The sequence below is a fragment of the Lathamus discolor genome, chromosome 3, assembly GCF_037157495.1.
Source record: "Lathamus discolor isolate bLatDis1 chromosome 3, bLatDis1.hap1, whole genome shotgun sequence".
NCBI classification, from domain to species: Eukaryota; Metazoa; Chordata; class Aves; order Psittaciformes; family Psittacidae; genus Lathamus; species Lathamus discolor.
In genome coordinates, this window is record NC_088886.1 from 30,409,551 (window position 1) to 30,431,494 (window position 21,944).

Below are 21,944 nucleotides of genomic sequence, written 5' to 3' on the forward strand. Positions count from 1 at the left end.
AGCCCAAGGCATCCACAAATAAAGCCAGGAGTCCTGCAGCGCGCATCATTTCACATTTGTATGAATTCTACTCGATCTGCCGTTTTATTGCCCAGTTTCTCGGTGTCATGCAACCCCGGCAGCCCTCCCCTGGCCTGCCCCCCGATAGCTGTTTCACACACCCCCTTCCCCGGTCGCTCGGGAGGGAGCACACCGGCCCCCTCGAACCTCCCCTCCTAGCCACGTCCCACCGCCCTGCGCGCTTTCCCTCCCCGCTCCTCGCCGGGCCCCGCCTCAGCACGCCCCTGCCGCGCAGCCACTAGCGGCAGGCCTGGCGCACACACCCCCGTCCCGCCGGCCCTCGCGCCCACCAACATGGCGCTGTTGCTGGCAGTGAAGCGGTGGAGTTGTTGTCTTTGGGCTCTGCGGCGTCAGTGAGTGCGACGCGGGGATGTGGTGCACGGCGTGCAAGGCCCCTGTGGGGCGGTGGGCGCTTCCTCTGCCCTTTCCCCGGGGGTGGCCTTCCCCGCTGGGGCGGCGCGGTCCGTGGAGGCTGTTAACGGGGGCTGGCAGGCAGGGGCAGGGACGGTCCCTGGGGGCGAGCCGGCGACGGGTGCTGGGCCTGGCGCGGAGGCAGGCTTCACAAAGCCGAGCCTGGGGCTGGGTTGTCGGAGGGAGGGAAGGAGAGGCTCTGCGCCTTGGGAGGAGCGAGGGAGCTGAGCCGCCGCCTGCCCCGCTGCTGGCGGGTGTGTGCGTACGTGGGATGCTGGTGCCCTGGGCTCCTCTGTGGATAGAAAGCAAAGAAACCACCCAGGGTTTCAAGCATAGTGTCAGTAGTTGGTACAGGTTCCATGAAATTGTCTAGGGTGTTCGGCCTTTGAAAGCTCGTTGCCAACCCTCCGCCCGCTGGAAGCCGGTGCAATAGGAATTGGTGACTCCGACAGCGGTGTATAAGGGGCCATAACTTCCCTCGCTTGTTATTGAAACCGAGCCTTTGGTTGTGTGATGTCAAGGGCCCCTCGTGTCTTTTTGTCTAATATTGTTTAAGAATTGCTGGACCTGATCCAAGATTCTAAAGTTGATGTATGTGTGAAATGAAAACAGTTCTAGGAATTTACAGTTTCTCCAAGACACTTAAGCTTTCACAATCTCATTTCTTTAGTATTAATTGGTTGAGGGTTTATTTTCAATTTCAAAATAGCTCTTCATAGCTTTTATTTCTTGTTGTCTTTAACATTATTTATCTCTACAGCTTTTCTCTGTACGAACAACTCCTATTTCCCATATAAGCTTTTTTAGGTTGTGGTTGTTCATGTCTTCTTGCCCAAATACTTCAAGTTGCCATCTCTAATAAATACCGCTGTCCACTAAAAGAGACTTTGAATGCTGGTAGGAAAGCAAGGGAATAATTTATCTTGTGTCTAAATGCAAGCAGTTAAGGAGAGATCTAGTGAAGTTTGCACAAACCTTCCTTGAACTTGAGTGTGTACTGTGTAAGTAATTATATCATAATTCTGTTCTTCTCTTACCTGAAAATGAAAGTAGAGCAGTGGCCAGTTCTTCATACACTTTTCTAACACTGCTGTGTATTTGTAATTCTACAGGCGATGGAACCAAGTACAAAGATTTGTGAAATGTGCCTCAACGATAGGTATGAAGTTGAACTTCTTTAGCCACTAGGTTTAATTGCTTGTGTAATGTGGGTGGTTTTACAATTAGATTTAGACCATTAGTTGTTGAAAAACTGTACACTTTAAAAATAAATATTAAATATTTGTATAGCTTTTGAAAACAGGAGTCTGTAGCTGACCTAACAGAAATATTCTTTAATGTGCAAACAACATTTTGAATAATTTTGTCTGCCATATTTAAGTATACTCAATGAAAAGTATTTATTTTTATGGTGTTTTCCTCTGAGTCCTTTTCTGATACAAATGTTGTAAAGTGTGAGAGAATTAGGTTTTTAAGTAAAATGGTACTTCAACAATATATGAAGGAAAGTTAGAAGTATATGGCAAAGTGATTTAAACTGACCCTGTTGTCACGTTGTCTATAAAGATATGTTTCAGAATTCAGAGGTATGTTTTGATTATATTAGTTAGTTTTAAGCTACTTAGTTATGCCTGTGCATATTTCTGTACCGTTGTAACTGTCATGAGACTTCATAAAAGCTAGTGAGTCACTACTTAAAAAAAACCCAAACAAAACCAACAAACAAGCCAACCCCCAAAGCCTTCATGCCTTGTTATTAGTTTGTGACTGTGGCTGTGACTGTGCTCATCAAAGAAATGTGAATTACTTATAGGGGGTGAGGAGCCAGTGAGGACAGGTGTTAATTGTTTCCTAGTTGGTCCAGGAAGTACACAATAAAAACATAAGCGTCAGCTTTTATGTTTCAGTGTTTTAGTTTTAGAAAATATTTCTTAGTTCTAGAAAGAAAAATAAAGGAAAAAAGTTGAATTAAACATACTTTTGCATAAAGACTCTAAGGATAAAACTTGAAGACTAGCATGGAAATGGTTTTTGGTGAAGCATGGTTTTTTTCATTACTGGAAGAAATGCATAAATGGTGTAAATGATTAAAAAGAAATCTGAATTTTAAGATGGCTTCATCTTTTCAAACAGGAGGTCACAACATAGGGAAGATTCTTATTGCAAACCGAGGAGAAATTGCATGCAGAGTGATGCGAACAGCAAAGAAAATGGGTGTGAAGTCTGTAGCAGTTTATAGTGAAGCAGACAGAAATTCCATGCACGTAGCAATGGTGAAGTATATTCATTTTTGATTGATGTTCATTAACAACACTATTTCTCATTGACAAGTTCAATGTGCAAGTAGATTTATGTGCTAATGCAGTTTATTTTCACCTCTGTAGAGTGACTTCCAAGTTTTTCTTGAATCATTGAATATTTTGTCTGGTCTCTGTCTCAGCACTTGACATCTTTACAGGAGATGCATTAAGGTTTGGCTTTCTAATGCTGGAGTATCCAGGAAGTTAGAGAACAGACTTTGGTTTTGGGAAAAGAGTCAAAACTCTTTCACCCAGTTGAGTATGAAGAGAGGCAGTGATGTAAACTGTTGCATGCTAGCAATCTGATAAACAATGTAATTGACTCAGAAATTCAGTTAAATTTGCTTTTTATTATCTATTAAACAGCCTGTATTAAATGTATTTTTTCTATAACAGGCAGATGAAGCATACTGCATTGGTCCAGCACCCTCACAGCAGAGTTACTTGGCCTCAGAAAAAATAATGCAGGTGGCCAAGGCCTCAGCAGCTCAGGCAAGTAGATCATGACCTCAAATCTTCTGTTACTAGCATGCCCTTTAGTTCTTTATTTTTGCCTGTGGTGCTTCCATCTTGTGTTGTCTTAGTGAAACTCTATGGAAGTTTCAGGGTTTTCTAAGGTAAACATAAAAATAGGCTGGTAACATTGTTCTGTTGTAGGCTATTCATCCAGGTTATGGTTTTCTGTCAGAAAACACAGAGTTTGCAGAGTTGTGCAAGCGAGAAGGAATCATCTTCATAGGTCCACCTTCATCTGCTATCAGAGATATGGGTATTAAGAGGTATCTATTTCTGCTTTTTACTTGACTATGCAGTTTACAGTTTGCCAAAGCTTATTTTGTTAATGAATGACCAGCTGCTCCGTAATGGTTTTATTCTGTCAGGTTTTGTTGTCTTTTGGGGTTTTGTTCAAAGGAATAATCTCTAGGTTTATAGGTGATCTATAGATCTGTGAGATCTATAGATTCATATAGACTTAGAAACAGTCAAGATTGTTCAGTAATTAAAATTTTGGTAATTAAATATGTAACTGACTCTAGTTTTCCAGAATTGGGGCATTGCAAGGTTACATAGGTAAGGGTTCAGCAGTCAGATCAGATGTTTGTATACAGGTCAAAAGAACAGTGGAAAAGAAACACCTATATTATCAGGGGTTAGTGTGGTTTATTTAAAATGGGGTGATAAGTTTTGTTGATCACAAAGGATCCTATTCTTAGTTACTTAAAGAAATGTTTCCAGGGTATGAAGCATAACTCAAGAATATGGAAATAAAGTGATTACTAACCCATGAACTATGTAATACTAATTTTAGATAATTAATTTTTTTATCACTTCCTAATGTGAGGGTAAATTAACTCTGTAATTTATCTAACTTTGCATGCATATTGGAAGCCAGAGCTGTTATGCTGAGGTGTTTTATGTCTGGTATGAATCCAGCCTGTATCCTAAAAAGAGTTTTGCCTTTGTACAACTTTAAATATAGCTTTGGCAGGATACAGTGTTGTAATTTGAAAATGCTAGGTTTGGCTTATATGATGTGGCTCAAAAGATAGGAGAAAAGCATAAGCCTGAAATTGACTATGCTTTTGTGTAGAGGGCTTGCATGAAAAAACCCAACCAATCAAACATTTGAAGCATTTTATTAATTACAATCCAGTTGTATGTAACCCACTTGTGTAAGTAGTCCTGTTGAGGTCAGTGGAACTACTTATGTGAGGAGAATTAACACTGAAAACATAGACAGGTTTGGAGCTTAAAGCAAGAAAAAGAAGAATATTATCATTCTAAACATGAAACTGTTCTGTCAAAGCACTTCCAAAGCTATAATGTCTGCTGCTGGCGTTCCTGTTGTTGAAGGGTATCACGGAGAAGATCAATCAGAGGAGTGTCTAAAGGAACATGCCAAAAGAATAGGATATCCAGTAATGATTAAAGCTGTTCGTGGAGGTGGAGGAAAGGTAAAGAAACTAATCTGTTCATCACATGGTGTAAAGTTATATCATGTCTCAGTGTCTGTAACAGAATATTCTAAAATAAATCTAAAACCAAAGAAAATAGAAAACTGCTTTTCCTTAAAATTTATTATTAAGAGCCAGTCTAGCACTACAAAATCTCACTTCCTTTTGTTGTGTGGTGAGGCACAAGTAAGTAGCGTAAGTAGCTGGTATGAATTGGAAGAGTTTTGTTTATTTCAGGGGATCTCTGGTAATTCACATAAGCAGAAAGTTGTTTGATGGATTTGTGTAAAATTAGATGACTTTAAATTGTTACGTTGATGGTTTCTATGACTTTTTTTTTTTTTGCTAACAGTTTTAAATGTTGCCTAAGAAGTGGTTAGAAATACCATTTAAGAATTTGACGTCAAGACACCATGTATAGTGAATTCCCTGTCTAAAGCTGATTTTACTCTGAAATTTCTTGCTCTTTGTGTACAACAAGGATTTTTATTGTGTACCAGATTATTAGACATTTAGGTATGCTTTTTTCTGTATTTTAGGGCATGAGAATTGCTCACTCGGAAAAGGAGTTTCTGGACCAATTAGAATCAGCTAGGAGAGAAGCAAAGAAGTCTTTCAATGATGATGCAATGCTGATTGAGAAATTTGTAGATAATCCAAGGTGAGAAATCGATGTTTTAGTATAAACACTCTCATATTTCTTCTCATGTTAAAAAAGAAAAAACAAAGCAAAATGGCAAAGAAGTACCACACAGCTGCTTGTTCCCCCACTGTGAGATGGGGAGGAAAATCAGGAAAAGGTAAAACTCATGGGTTGAGTTAAGAACAGTTTAATAATTGAAATGAAACAAAGTAAAATGTAATGATATATTTAATAATATATAATTATATACTATATATTATATAGTATATGTCATAATCTATGTTATTGTATATTATGTAATGTATATAATTTAATATATAATATATTATGAAAATGATTATAATAGCAGCAGTAATAACAATAGTAATGACAGAGAGAGTGAGAGAGGAATAAAATCAAGAAACACAAGTGATATACAATACAATAGCTCACCACCAATGTCCAGCCTGTCCTTAAGCAGTGATTAAAGGCTCCCACCCAACTCCCCCCAGTTTTTATACTGAGCATGATGATCTATGGTGTGGAATATCCCTTTGGCAAGAGATTGAAAAGTCTTTGGCTTAGCAACAACTTAAGTGAGCACTGCTTAGCAACAACTAAAACATCAGTGTGTTATCAAGATTACTCTCATAGTACAGACAAAACACAGCACTGTAGCAGCTAGTAGGAAGAAAATGAACTCCATCCCAGCCAAAACTAGGATGCTTGTTTATCCTTTGGTGTTTCACAGCAGTAGCTGGCATTTAGAATTCTTTTTCATTTAGGACACTGAGGAAGTCTAAACCAATTGAAATCCTGCATAATAGGAGCCACATTTCTACATTTTTGGTTATCTGAGGACAGCCATTTAAACCTATAAAGTCCTACTGAAGTATACAGGACTATATACAAGTTCAAAGTCTGTTGAGGTGAAGTCGGTCACAGGATTGGGGCTTTACTGAAATTCACTGAAACATTTATTATTATGGAATAGGCATGTTGAAGTCCAAGTATTTGGTGACCAGCATGGCAATGCAGTGTACTTGTTTGAAAGAGACTGCAGTGTGCAAAGGAGACATCAGAAGATCATTGAAGAGGCACCAGGGGTGAGCAGAAAGTTCTTACAGTACCTACATATTTTTAAAATAATTGCTAGCCCTCATGAAATGTATTTAGCAGGTAGTAATTTATTTCTAAGTCTCAGTACCTGTTTCAATTTTGCTGCAGAAAATGTTCTAAATGAAAAAATTACTTTAGCAAAACGATTCTTGGGGGAAAAATATGTAGATTTCATTGATAAGGATTTCACTGATAAGGATTTTGCTACAGTTACTAAATATTGCAAAATGTTCATGCATAGTAGGTTTAATATCACCAAAATTCACAATAATTTATAACATTTTGTATAATTATTACTATTTACAGCCAGGAATTAATGCTGAAGTTCGAAAGAGACTTGGAGAAGCTGCTGTCAAAGCAGCTAAAGCAGTTAATTATGTGGGAGCAGGTAAGTCTGTGAAGGTATGGCTGCTCTGGAGGTATGCTTTTAACTTAGTAAGACTATAAGACTCAAGGCAAATAGCATCTGTTTGTTTTGGAATCTGATACACATCCCCCAATTTTAATTTTTTTTTTTTTTTTGATGTTTAAGGAAGTAATCACATGGTTAAATTTGATGCAGTTAACATGTTTAAATTTGCACACCTGGTCTGAGCTCAAGACTAATGCCAGCTGAAGAACAGAAGGAAAAAAAAATTCAGAGCAGATAATTCAATCAGCTAGATTGTCTGATGAAAGAAAAATTATTTTTACCTTGCTCTGATCAAACTTACTAACATTCATAATGCTCATTTTCCAACAACAAAGAAAAATACTTTATATTCAAACAGTAAAGCCTTTAAGAGAAAAACAGCTCACTGTCTGTGAAGTTCACACTATTTCCCAAGTGAAAAATAGCCTGCTAAAATTATTTGTGACTTTTTCTCACTTATTTCCTTGGAATTTTATTTTATTTTTTTTTCCAATAATTGCATGTCTTATACATAAACACAGTAATTTAAAGAGTTTTGATCCACTTTTTAGAGCTCGTAGTGAAATGCATCTTTTATTGTAGAAGAGAATCATAGAAAAGTTAGGGTAGGAAGGGCCTGTAAGATCATCTAGTTCCAACCCCGCTGCCATGGGCAGGGGCGCCTTATCCTAGACCATGTCATCCAAGGCTCCATCCATCCTTGAACACTGCCAGGGATGGAGCATTTATCACTGCTTTGGGCAACCTGTTCTAGTGCCTCACCACCCTCACAGTAAAGAACTTCTTCCTTGTGTCTAATCTGAACTTCCTCTTTTTAAGTTTGAACCGGTTAAGCACAGGATGTGTAAAATGTGCAAGGAAACACTTCTGTTTTCAAATTTCAGTTGTGTGACCCTTTAAGATAATTTATGTAGAATTTAATGAAACTCATGGTATCTAATTTTGAAATAATAGTCTTGTCCTGACATAAATTAGGTGTGTTAAGTATCCGTTCTGAAGAAGTCTTGGTTTAAAGTACCCTTTTATTACTTCAGGAACAGTGGAATTTATTATGGACCCCCAACATAATTTTTACTTCATGGAGATGAATACCAGACTGCAAGTAGAGCACCCAGTTACAGAGATGATCACTGGAACAGACTTGGTGGAATGGCAGCTTAGGGTGAGTGTTAATTGATTTTACCTGTAGAATTCCTCTTATCTGGTGAATAGCGCTCCTTGATATTGCCTGTGAGAGACCAGGTAGGTTTTCAGATCCACATCTCTTATTCAGCTAATAGGGTAGAGTTTCCTTTGCTCTAAAGGAACATCTTGTATTACTGTATTTGTAGAGCATTGTACAGATGCTCAGAATTCCAACAAATTCTTCCAGTTGTGTAAAGAAAAAGCATTTTAAAAAGTTATATTTAAAGAGATTATAGAGAATGCAGAAAGCAGGAGGAAGTAGGGTTTTGGTATTTCCCTTGCCATGCTGAATTTTTTTGGAAACTAGTTAAAGTGTATCTCTGGCCCAAAAATTCTTGGATCAGGCTGTAGGAGAAAAAAAATCTTCACAAAAACATGTGTCTGGTGTTATACCAGTATAGTCACATTCTAGAATAAATGTATAGTTGTGTGGACTGGAAGCAGGCTATTTCCTCACGCACCCAATTTGCAGAGGGATTACTCATGCATTCAAATGATAACAGGAAGTTTTGGACCTTAGGGAACTGGAAATGAAAAACAGTTTTTGTTAGATAAATCAAAAAGTGAGGACAGCAGCACACATTGAGCTTAAGTAGGTGGCAGGGAGGGGAGTGTCTGTGTAACCAGGCAGAAAACTAAAATGGCAAATGCTTTTGCAAAAAGGAGGAACTTCTGGCTTCCTGATGTGGGAATGGAAATTGAGCATTGAGTGCTGAGTTGGAACAGGGATCAAACAATACTTGAAAAAAGAGATAAGGTGGAAAGATACAGTGCTGTTGGCATGTGGTTTAATGAGTCAATAGACGAAAAATGTCTATCAGTGCTTGGAGAGATTATTTTTGTGAATCCATATAGTGCTACTTTTTCTTTGAAGACTAAGTTATATTCTGCTGTCTATGCTGAAATCCATAGTTTGGTGGCAGAAGGCAGAGTATGGAAAGCCCCTGACGCTTAAAAGATAAATTGTTGCTATTTTTTCAATAGGAAATTTTATTTTCCCATGTAGATGAAAACTGTGTAGCTTCCTGGTAAAGTCTTCTCTGTGCTTAATTGCAGCAGACTTCTTGTTTTTATTTTGTCCCTAAAAGCCCTGTTTTTTCAAACTGGTGTGTTGCTGGTGTTTTTCAAACTGGTGGTATTCTTGTATTTGTAATGTGAATTCCTTTGAGTAATAAAATGATGTTTCTTGCCCCATTAAAGGGTCTTAAATTGTTAGTAATCCCTTTAAAGAAGCATTCCCTGAAATGTGCAAGTCTGACAGTATACAGAAGAATCAACAGCGTATGCCAGTAGTGCTGGCTGCCAGTAATCCATTTTATCATCTGCTCTTGGAGCAATTTTTCTCTAATAAAATATTATCTTAGTTGACCAGGCTTTAACTTAAACATTTAATTATTTTTTGATGTAACTAGTAGGAAAAAACCCCACTATTTTTCTGTTGTGTTTTAGGTCTGTGAAATATTAGGAGGTCAAATTACACAATAATAATTCGAAATCCTTTGATTGGTGGCTCCCAGGCAAAAGCAAGAAGTAACTTCAGAATTAACTTTTTATGGTGTACCACTTTTTTCTCCTTGTGCATTTTGAACGTGTTTTCTATGCATTCATGGCACTCCAGAATATTGATCCCACATTAAAGAAAAAAACCTATTGTTTTCAGGTAGCAGCAGGAGAGAAGATTCCCCTAATGCAGGAAGAGATTCTGCTCCGGGGCCATGCATTTGAAGCTAGAATATATGCTGAAGACCCTAAGAATGACTTTATGCCAGGGGCTGGGCCATTGTTGCACTTATCCACCCCACCACCAGATAGTTTCACCAGGATAGAAACTGGAGTCAGACAAGGTAAAAACAAGGCAGAAATGTTTTGCATCAAAAGCTTTTCTTTGTCAGCATTTCCCTCTTTGGCCTAAATAAGTTTGTCTGTCAGGGTGTTGTTATAATGACAAATCTCTACAGAATTATTCTTCCTTGTCGTTGCCCATTTACTTTTGGTCAGTAGCTGAATATTTTATTTACCTCTTTACTTACTTACCTGTATCCAAATTATTGGCCATTGGATCATGCTGATTATATACTCATCACAATTTATCAATCCTGCATTCTGACTGCAACAGTGAAAACTGAATTTGAGTAATGTTACCTCTTGAAAAGTCTGTACTGAAGTTGTCCTTGGAATTGAAATGCCAGGTCACATCATTAAAGATTAATAATCTTTAAGGACACAGAAATGTGGCCATCAATTATGTCAGAGTTTAATGCCGTATGGTGTGCAGTACTATGCATTACCAACTTTCAGAAATACTTGGGTTAGTCTTACAGTATATTTTAAATATATTTTAGGTGATGAGGTTTCTGTTCATTATGATCCAATGATTGCAAAGCTAGTTGTTTGGGCTGAGGATCGTCAAGCAGCACTGAGAAGGTTGCGATACAGTTTGCATCAATATAATGTAAGTACAAGGAACCCAGTATGATTTTAGATATTGAACCAAATTTGTAAAGATATCAGGCAAACAAAATATGGATAAAATACTACAGTAAACCAAAAGTAGTTTCTAAGAGGGAGCCTGCTTTGCCACTACCAGTTAAGATTTATTATTTGCTTGGAGAAACTGTATTTTTATCTCATTTGCAATTGGTGGAGGGAGTAAAGATAACTGTGAAGTCTGGTTTTAAGCATAAATTTCTCTTAAGTTTGTGGTATCTTCAGCTGGGTGACGCAGCTGGGACTTTATAGAAGAGTAAGGCTGAATAGCAACACTTTCAATTGCAGTGTGACCTTTCTGAAACCTAAAGGAATTTGTAGGTAGAATTTGTGTCAGATGATGTTTGCTTGTAACTTCTAAGTTATAAGAACCCATAAGATTTAAATGACACATGTGGTAAAGAAATATGGAGTTCTTTTTAAGAAGTGGTCCCTTTTTCCCCTATAAAAACTACAGGTGTGTATCTCTTTTCAAAAGAGGAATTCGGGAGGTTTGACTTGAGGTGAGACTGAATATTATTTGTGCAGAATTTGTACTTTTAAATGAAGAACAAACATGGTTGAGGTACTGAAAATGTTTGGCCCACGATTGTTTTAGCTAAAAGATTACTGCAAGTGAAAGAGATGGCGGGGGGGGGGGATCTATTGGGTGTTTTGTGGGTTTCCCCTCCCCTGAATTTTCTTAATAGTTCTGTCAATAAATATTACAGCACAATACAGCTACAAGTTTCACTGATTTCTCTAAAACATTTCTAATTTCTTGTTGGTCGGATAGTAATTTTGCAGTACAGGAAATGGATAGTATCTAGTAAACTTATAAAAAGTCGCTGTTCCCATTTCTTACTCTTTAAAGATCAAATAAGGAATATTTGAAACTATTATAACTCATTTTTAGTAAGAGGTGCTTTTCATACTAGTAATCTTCTTTTAAATATTCAGAGAATGATTTTCTGAAACAGTAGGGTGGGATTTTGGTGGGTTTTGGGGGGGGGTGGTTTTTTTTGTCCTTTGAATAACCTCCCATTATCATTGCTGGAAAACTTTCTTTGACTTCACAGTGGACAAAGGTAGCATTTTAAAAATAGTGCTTTTGAGAAAGTATTCATATTGGTTTTTTTTTAATTTTAGTTTTTCTTTTTAAAAGCAATGTTTTCATTGGTAATAAAACAGACCAGTTGAATTCATTACGTTTTATTGATAAACTTTGTATTTTGCTAGTGCTATCTGAAGAAAGATCAACCTTTCATCTACTCATAAATTAACTAGAAATCTATATACTCACTCGTAACTTCAGTTCAATTTGGCAATATGTTTCTTTTTCTTTACAGATTGTAGGATTAAGCACTAATATTGATTTTTTACTGAGTCTGTCAGGACACCCACAGTTTGAGGCTGGAAATGTGCACACTAATTTCATTCCTCAACACCATCATGAACTATTTCCCACTAAAAAGGCAACCCCACATGAAGTTATGTGTCAGGCAGCTCTAGGACTCATACTGAAAGAGAAAATGCTAACCGAAGCTTTTAGAGATCAGTCAGATGGTAAGGATCATTCTTTTGTTTTATTTTACCTGTGACTGGATGAGACAGTGCTGTGAGCTCATGTGCAATATTTAATTTGTGTGCTCCTTTTTTGCCTTACTTTTTGCTGCTCAAAATTCTGCATTCCAGCATCTGTCAGATATTTACCCAGACAGCAAACTATAACTCTTGTTAAGGGACAGATATTGCATATATCAGCACTGTAATGTACTGACTCCTTCCAACAGCACTTCAGATAGGCGCTATCTGAAAGACCTTGGTATGCATAATTAGTGTCACTGTGTACTCTTTGTTCTTTACAAGCATAAACAGTGAGTATCTGTCACTGTTATTCTTACAGTTGGCCGAAGGTCTTCAGAGATAAAATTGGCCTTGCTAGAACTGGGAGAGGCAATAGGGTTTAACTGAATGAACTGGACATTCTTGAGTTCTGACACTGTTAATGGCTATACCAGTTGGGCATGTGATTGCTGTTAAAAAAAGACTTCATATAAATCTAAGACATGCTGCCAACACCCTTGTTAATTTTCTTCTCCACTTTAACTATGCTGGAAACATGGGAGAGTGGGATTGGAAAGATTCACATACACTGTTGCTTTGCTTTAAAAGATGATGAACTAATCAAGCAATATCTGATAGCTATATATCTGATCCATCCTGAAAAACACCTCCATCTTCCCAGACAATTTGCTGCCATGTTTGGCTGCTCTTACAGTAGGAATCTTCACCTAAAGGTTAATCTGAACCAGCTGTGTTGCAGTTGAATTCCCATATTTCTTTCCTGTTCAAGGATCTCTTCATGGAGAGCAGTCAATATCCTTCTTAGTAAGTGCTGTTAGTGTCATGTTTTCTGTAGGTTACACAGCATCAGTTTATTCATTGTTCAAGCTTTAGTGAGGGACTGTTACTATTACAGTGGTTCCTCAATCTTTAATGTGCAATATAAATATATAAGTAAGATGGTAGAAATAGTAGGATAATGATTTTTGTGGTGTAAATTGCTAAAGTACAGTTAAAGTAACATATCTATGTATTTTGTGTTTTAGATAAATTCTCACCGTTTGCATCCAGCACTGGTAGGAGACTAAATATATGTCATACTAGAAAGCTGTCTCTGCTGGATGGGGAAAACAGTAAGTTAATAAAATGTGTGGAGGGAGAGGAGGTACTTGATGGATAAAATTATTTCAACTGGTGCTTGAGAATTCAGGCTAACCAACAGCAAATAGAAGCAGTATGAGTTTTAAGCAGTTTCAGCTGGGAATTCACAGAACTTAATGCTTAATCCACTTGAGGAAATTTTTTGAGGAAATCAAACCAAATTAAACCAACACAACTAATGTTTATCATTTAAATGAATAAGGCTGAGATTTTTGAGGCATGAGTGCCATTGACTTTTTTTTTTTTTTTTTTACTTCATTTTGGTATGAAAGTACTCAGCACTTTCTCCCATCAAAACCTGCTTTCTGTCCAGGTAACTTAATACAGATTTCAGAGCATGGCTTCAGGTGTTCATCTTTGAAAAACAAATTGTCTAGAATTCAGTGTGTATGAAGCTAATCTGAAAATACTTGTTCTTAGTATTGGCAGGTCTCTCTTTTTATCAAGAAAGATGCACTAAATATTGTGTATACGTTGTTATTCTCTAGATCCTATAATTAAATCTACTCATATGCACCTTTTTTTTTTTTTTCTTTTATTTGAACAGCTGTGGAAGTAGCTGTAACTTACAATCAAGAAGGATCATACAACATGCAGGTACAAGTCCATATTTTATTTGTTTCCCAGATATTTCCTTAGGTAAAAGAAGAAAGTTTCTTGTAAAATTCTCTTGGTATTAACCATTACTGAAGTTCCTTGGTAATTACTGATACAGGACTCTGTTCTTGGTTTGCTTGCAGCTGGTGTTGCAGTTCTAATATTTTGGCCTGAAATTATCTTTGCTAGATGCTGGATTGGCATGGAAGAGGTACTAAAAAACTTCTGAAAATAAGGCTAAGAAAAGCATTTGGTTTTCCAGTGTTTAAAGATCAGGCTTTGTTTTCCTCTTCCTTAAATTTGTCTTTCTAAAACATTGAGAGTTATGTTTAAATCTGCACTTAAAAAGGCTTTTTTTCCATGGGACTACTGTTTTATTCTGTGCATGAAATGGATCTCCTGAGGGATAAATAAAAGCTTTCTAGAGCATTACCTATAAGATAACTTTTTTTATTTTGAAGATGCAAATTGGAAAGTGATTACCAAACAGGATAAGGAATGAGACTAGTAAATCTGGTTAAATGACTGAATGATGCCACATAGAATTGTCTTCTTTCTCTATGTCATTAGAGATCCTATAGGACACCACTTAAGATGCTTTAAACATAGATATTTGTGTATGTGCATGTATGATAGTCTCCGGTTGTGTGGCTTATGGGGGTTGTGTTTTGCTGAGTGTGGAATATCCTTCTTGCATCACCTAGAGGTAAATGGGTTTTCTCTTATATTTGGCACCCAGAATGAATGTATGTTTAAGAATGCAGTCTCTCTGTAGTTCAGCTTCTTGTTTCCAATATTCAGAAAAGGGGAATTAGGAGAATAAGGTAGTATTTATGAACTGCTTAGACTGTATAGAGAAAAGCATACCAGAAAAATAGTGAGAAAATTATTGTGCTTTCAGGTGTATAACCACATGTTGGGAAATTCCAATTTCTAGTGATATGAGATAACCCACATCCCTCAAGTAATACCCACATGATTTTGAGTTTTAGAGATTACATACGTAATGCAGGAGAGCTTTTACACATTACATAAGTAATGTCAGTGAAAAGTAAAAAGAGGCTGGAAGTGAAATGAAGTGAGGCCTTCTGGGGAGGGGAAGGGCAAGGGCAACAGCTCAGAATGTAGACTCGCAGGGAAGAAAGGAGAATGGGTGTTGAGATGGAAATGGAGAGAAGCTGGAGATAAGGGATGGAGAAACAGAATTGGGAGCTGATAATGAGGAGCACAGTGCCTTTGGAGGACTATAAAACCTGCCTGGGGACCAAGCAACTAGAGCAAGTTGCTGGGCTATGGAACTGACAAGCCCTCACAGTGCTGACCAAGGTGTTGCCCAGATTTGCGCCCCTGCTCAGGATGCTGATCAACAAACTTATTTTTTTTTTCCTCAGGGATCAATATCAGATCAACAGTATCCTTTTGATGCATGTTAAAGTCTTCATTCAGTGGAAAAATAGTGTGGGACTATATAAATGAAGACTGAATTTTATCTCAACTTGTAACATCCTGAAAGATCAGCAAGTCTCTTGAGTCTTTGCTCAGTGATGTTAGAAATAAAAGTATCAGTTAAATGTAATGCACTTAACTTCATATTCTTACTATCTTTGTATCTGAAGTTGTGGCAGAGGTGCAATTTCCATTGATGTAGATGAAAAGGTTGCCTACAAATAAATAGCCTTTCCATTTGGTATTTCTTTTGCAGATTTGGTTTCTAATTGACACTGTTTCCATTACCGCTCTCCACTACTCCTTTTGTAGGCTTACTGAATATGTTGTAGTTTCTGTATTATAAGCTTCCAAGACTGAGGAAGTTGCCTATCTTTTGGAGAGCATTGTGTAATCTTATGATGTCAGCTGAATAGTATGCATTTTTCAGCCTGATAGAAGTCAATATGCTAGGACAAATTAAAAATATTGGGTTCTGGTATCATCGCTAAACAAACCACTTTGATTTCTGCTGTTGTTGTTTTTCCTGATAGTATACCTTTGTATTTTGAATGCTATTCATATTTGAACTATTGCATAGTTTATGATAAAAAATGTCATGAGAGAACATGTTAGCTAATCTTTGGAGCTGATTGCATGGGTTATGGAATACAGACTGTTAACAGAAAAATAAAGGATATGTAAGATAATTCTGGAATTTGAAAATCAAATCTTTAAAATCTAGGAAGAATCACGTTACGAGTGTATACTACAAATACTAGCTTTTGGTTTATTGTTCGTGAAGGGTTAGCTTTTTGTCCTTATAAAAGTATTTTACTTTCAGATTCAAGATGAAACTTTCTTGATTTCTGGAGAGATCTTCAATGAAGATGATTCGGTTTACTTGAGGTCTTCAGTAAATGGAACAGTGTGTAAGTCCAAATTGGTCATTTTGGACAACACAATTTATCTCTTCTTTCCGGTAAAGTTCCTTTATTATTTCAAATATAAAATTTCAGAGCTTTATCCATGTAAATGAATAATATAAGCTGCAAGAGAATGTGAAAGAGAATCATAACTTCAAGTTCAAAACATTATGTTGGCCCATAATGTTTTGATACATGTTGGGTTTATAGCTGTAGTTAGAAGTTAGTTGCTTATGGTCAGTGAGTAAGAAAATTACATTTAGAAAGATAAAATGTAATTAGTTGAATGAGAATTGCAAATAATGGTTTGGGAGGGGAAAGCACAATATCAAAATGTTTAAGTTTCTAAGTTTGTTAGATTTGAGAAGAGTAGCAGTTACTTCAAATGGATAATTATTTGGATGTGCTTGTAACTGATACTTCAGTTACATTTCTAAAGTTACAATAAAAAAGATTATATTGGTCTGAGGAAGGGTAACTTCAGCTAATATTAAAAAAATTGAATTATGAGTTACCATAGCCTTATTTGTATTGCATGAATAATGTCATTTGAAAGAAGAGGTGCCCCAATTTGCATTATCAGGCTTGTAACTTTTTATTTGTAGTTAAAATGCTGACAGGCCCTTAAAGTAACTCAATACAAATGTAATATAAATAAGTAAATTATGTATTAATTTCAGTAATTAACCTCTAGCTCTGAACTCCTTAAGACTTCCAGTAGACTGTATCGAGAACTTTGCTACTCCAGTGATGAGGACAAAATAATTCATGCTGGAATGGCAAAGCTCAGTTCTTGTATAGTATCAGAGTGGAGTCTAGGATGGGGGGCATCTAGAAGAAATCAGAGGAGTTTTAGGGTATGGGCGGGATGTGTGGGAGAATGAGTCTTTGGGAAACTCTGGGTAGAATTTTGAATAACGGTGAGAATTTCTCACTAAACTCTGTGCTGAATCCACTTTATTGTAAATTGTGAAACACTCGTTGATAATGCTTGGCAGTGAAGATGCCAATGTCTGGCTTGTTGCATCAACCTGCCTTTGCACATTTTCTAAAACCTTCTGTGCTGTTGCTGCATGAATAGGGAAGATGTGGGTTTGGTACATAGATCCATGAGGAACCTCTTTTTCCTGGGGGTAGTTCCTTCCTTGCTTTCCCAGGGGTAGTTCCTTCCTTGCTGATCCTTGGCAGCTGCCACCATGGCTTTTGAGGACGTGGATACTGGTGAAGTAGTAAGCATACTGACAGTGATTTTGCTGCTCTGAACCTCTTCCACCCTGAACAGTTGACTCATTTCACTGAAGCTGGATCTGTTCTTTCCCTGTTTGTTAGCATATTGCACTAGTAGTATTATGTTGTTAACTCATATGTCATTGATTTTATTTCTGTAGGAAGGTAGTGCTCAAGTTGGCCTTCCTGTACCCAAGTACTTATCTGCAGTGAGTTCAGTGGGAATGCAAAGTGGTGCTGTAGCACCCATGACAGGCACAGTTGAAAAGGTAATTATAATAATAGGGGTAGGACATGAATTCTCCAATATATGTACAAGTTTACTCTTCCAGAAATGGTGTTTGCTTCTGTACTGCCAGGAAAGAAAGAATTGGGATCAGAAATGTCAGTGCTATGTGACTTCTTCCAATTGGAAAATGCCCTGTTTACTCTGAGTTTTCAGCAGCCCCAAGAGTTGTTCAGGCTTCTAGTCTTCTTTTTCTAGAGCTCTGGAAAACCTGAATATTTAACTAACCCCACTGCTTAAATTATTTCTTCTTCATCTCAATTTCTTTTTAAGGTGAGGTTCCCTGAAGTGTTACAGGCTTTGTTCGGTTACAGTGTTACAGTGTGATCCATTATATCTAACCAAAAGAGTGAGATGCTAGATGTACTTGCCAAAAAAAAAAAAAAAAAGAAAAAAAAAGAAATAGAAATGCCTTTTTTGCTAGGCTATGTGTTTTGCTGCTTCTGTTTGTTTTTGTTTCTTTAGCCTAGCAAGTCTTGTGTATTTCTCTGTACATTGACAAAGTTTCAACAGAAAAAAAACATTTCCAGGAGAGTTTAGCCATTGAAAGAATTCTGTTAGTGATAAAAAGGCATAAACAACAAAAAGGCATGAACCCTTTCAGAGGATGTACACTGAACGTGGATCTCTTACATATAAATTGGTTACTGTAGAAAAACTAGGTGTCTTCTGCAATCTTCTATATGGATTTTCTTTTCAAGACTTTAGGGACTCCAGGAAAAGGTTCTGCACTTTCTCCCTCAAAATAGAAGCTTATAAACCCAAGAAGGGTGGAATGTACATTGTCTTATTTAGTGTTTTTTCTTTGATACATAAAGTGCTTCCTGGTCATACTGTTGGCTGTTACTGAACCTGTATCTATAGCTTCTGACTTCCCTTGAGTATTATCTAGAGAACTTGGATACCCAGCTCAACAGTAATAAAGATATCAGGCTATTTTGCAAAACCAGAGTCACTCTGTGCTAGGCAAAGTCAGCTGATGATGTTTAATGGTACAGATATGCATGATTTCTTCTCAATTTTCTCTGGAATTGTAGGTGTTTGTGAAAGCAGGGGATAAGGTTCAGACTGGAGACCCTCTGATGGTTATGATAGCTATGAAAATGGAGGTAGGTGAGATGTAAAAGGTTCTAATTACTGAGAAAATAAAATTCTGGTCATAATTTAGTCATTTTTGGTTGTGTTATTGAAGTATGGTGCAGTAGCTTGCAGATGCTGGTATCACTTCATATGCTGTAAAGCAAGCATTGTCTGACTAGATTTTAGAGGATTATATTTGCTGTTATTAACAAATGATGATTATATAATCCATGGTACTCTGCAGATGTTTTAATGTTCATTTGGTTAGCTTTCTCAATCCTTCTCTCCCCTTCCCTCCTTTCACTTTCCTAGCAGAAAATTATCTGGGTGTATCTCTTGCTCACTGTTTGAGATATAAGCATATGTAATGTCTGCAGCTACTTTATACAGAAATTTAGCTAACAGTGACCTTGTAAATATGCATAGGACTTTTTTTTAATAACATTTTTATTGTTGTTTACATAAAGTTTTACCAAGAGTACACTAAAGATACTTTGTAATTGTCCAGGTGACATTCAGTGGACCAGTATTTTGGCCATTGTATGTTGTCACATTGCTTGACTCTAGCTCAGATTGTTTGAACTGTAGTTTTTGTGGCCTGTACTGGTTTGGTTAAGCTATCAGTTTATTTTAAATTTCAGTTTGTGGTAGCAGAATTAATGTTGTTGAGAAAAATTGCCTTTTCCTTACCATGTCCTTTTATAAATGACACTAAAATGGCATGAAATATAACTGTGCACTAAAAAAAAATTACACCTGAAATTATTTGCAGTTGGGTGCTAAATTTTTGTGCCTCTCCAGATGATACCTTAGACAGACATTATCTGAGTTGTCTTTTTTTTCAGTGCTATTGAAATAAAAGATGCTAAATTGAATAAACAGTTATTTAAATTAATACTTGCTTAGATGTGAGGATTTAATATCTAATATTTAATATTTGATATTAGACTAACCCTATGTAGAGAACTACCAAGAAACAAAACTTCAGTGGAAAACTAACCTGATGCCAATCCCCAAATTGGTCTACTTGTTATTGTATGTAAACATACTATTTCATTACTGTCACTAGCAGTTGTATTTGTATTTCATCTGGATTTAGCCAAATATCTGTTTAATTAAGACCTTTCCTGGCCAGCAAACAAAAATAGCTTTAGTAATCTGCAGACACCACTTAAGGGAACAAATCTGCCATATGATTAACATTTTGGATTAAAACTGAATTACCTCTGCTTGGCATTTATTATAATAACAGAATCCTAGAGAAGTAAATAACATTCAGCTGTTCGTGCTTCAAAATATAACAACATATAGTATTTTAATCTTCAGTATCAATATCAAAATAAATATTGATGAGAAAATAAAACTTGAAAAAGGACTAGGATAACCTTTTTCAAAAAAAAAAAACAACCAAACAACCAAAAAAAATTTAAAATAAATATACATGTCAGATAAAGTAATTGTGTTCTGCTTTAATTGCACCAAAGAGTAAATACTAGCATTTGCTGGAGGGTGAGGTGCAAAGTACTCCGCTTGTTCACTACTGATCTGTTTCTATGCAGCATACCATAAGGGCTCCAAAGGCAGGAGTGGTAAAAAAGGTTAATTTCCAAGAAGGTGCCCAGGCCAACAGACATGCTCCATTAGTTGAATTCATGGATGAAGAGGCAGAAACAAAATGAAGTTCAAGGAAGCTGCATTTTATTTTTTCTACTTTGCTGATTTTCTCTCAGGAGGAGATGTCTTCATATTTTCAGCAAGCTGTTTTGTATAGTAGATTGGGGAATTGGTTTCCTCAGCACTTCCTGCATAGTTTGACAGTAAATTATGGTGACTTTACTGAAACTTGGATATCACTGTACTGTAATCATATATATAACTTGTGGACCTATGTGATTGTTGTTCAGTGGTTATGTTTGCCTGTGAAAAGGCATTACACTGGAAGATGTGGAACTCATACAGTATGGGAGAGGTTAGTTAGGATTGTAAGTTACACACAGCAGGGGTCTTCTGCCTATTTTTTCATTCACAGCTGCTTTTTCTTGCCTGTGAAGTTACAGCATTGATTTCAAGAAAATCTGAAAGGTGACAATTTTTTTATGAATCCATTTCTCTAGAAAAATTCCTGTTTGTGGCTTACATTTTTGCCTGAATAGGGAATTTGGGATTGTTCCTTAGCCCAGTATCTCTCTTCAGTTGGTTTTGGTGCATCTTTTTTCCTATTTACCTCAATGAGTAGTGAAAATTTTTTCATTTCAAAAATATACCTTGAAATATCTGATACAAAGCATTTTTCAAGTACATATTAGCATTTGCTACACTAATCAGTTGGAACATTTGCTTTCAAAAAAATCACTTTATCTTCAAACATAAAATATTTTCACCTTTTTAGTTAAGTTCTGCTTGTCATATGAACTTTTGATATACTAATTTAAGACAATAGTATGATTGATACTGCCGAAAGGAACACCCACAGATGCTACAGTGATCCCAAACTTGTAGTTACATCTATGCAAATGGATCCTTATACTTACATGAAATCTCATTTTTTTAGTCAATATATGTCATAGGCAGTTCTCTGATCTGATGCTGTAACTGTGTAGTCGTGCCTGCAATGCAGACAAAAATTGTAAAACTAATGTCTCTGGATGGTCTACATGTTAAAAGTATACTGTAATACTTTTCAATTTGCCTTGTAATCCAATGGCCATCTGACAAAAAAAATGAGTGATCATCATGTAGAATATTGCCACAGTGATTTTTTTATTTACTGCCAAATAAAAATTAAGCCTAACTTTGAACTTAGCTTTGTTTTTATTTTTCTCCATTTTGTTCTTTCCTTGGTTGCTTATGTTTATGCATGAGAGGGTCTTAAGGAGCCGTTTGTCAGATATCATATGATGATAGATAGACCACAATCTGCAGATCACATTTAGGTGGCAGTAATCCAGGCAGTTGTAATGGGTTTCGCTGCAGGTAAGTTTAGTGACTTGTTTTATCTAAAAATGGAATCTACATATAGAAATGTGAACTCGGTCCTGAAGAGATGCTGCAGCTTGGCATTTATTTTTGAATTTCTACATGTCACTGCTGTGTTTCTAGACTTGCTTTTCTACACTGAATCTGTAGCAAAACATTAAAACTCACAG

At 36.7% G+C, this 21,944-nt stretch overlaps 1 protein-coding gene across 6 annotated transcripts; it reads left to right on the forward strand.

The window, feature by feature from the left end:
- The first annotated feature begins 307 nt into the window (after positions 1-307).
- On the forward strand, positions 308-21,596 carry MCCC1 (methylcrotonyl-CoA carboxylase subunit 1). Of its 6 annotated transcripts, none has more exons than XM_065674484.1 (19): positions 308-413; positions 1,584-1,630; positions 2,605-2,744; positions 3,168-3,263; positions 3,429-3,550; positions 4,579-4,726; positions 5,266-5,387; positions 6,343-6,454; positions 6,774-6,855; positions 7,914-8,041; positions 9,725-9,908; positions 10,407-10,516; positions 11,880-12,096; positions 13,143-13,229; positions 13,805-13,854; positions 16,124-16,261; positions 17,594-17,701; positions 18,756-18,827; positions 20,358-21,596. In XM_065674484.1, exons 1-19 carry the CDS (start codon positions 355-357, stop codon positions 20,475-20,477), a joined length of 2,142 nt encoding a protein of 713 aa, XP_065530556.1. In that variant the 5' UTR covers positions 308-354; the 3' UTR covers positions 20,478-21,596. The 6 variants fall into 6 exon arrangements, 4 of the variants coding, with proteins under 4 accessions (XP_065530556.1, XP_065530558.1, XP_065530559.1 ...); XM_065674485.1 differs by lacking the exon at positions 308-413 and adding an exon at positions 1,405-1,472; XR_010611507.1 differs by lacking the exons at positions 17,594-17,701; positions 18,756-18,827; positions 20,358-21,596 and adding exons at positions 13,998-14,065; positions 15,246-15,426 and having other exon boundaries at positions 16,124-16,212.
- The last annotated feature ends 348 nt before the right edge of the window (positions 21,597-21,944 follow it).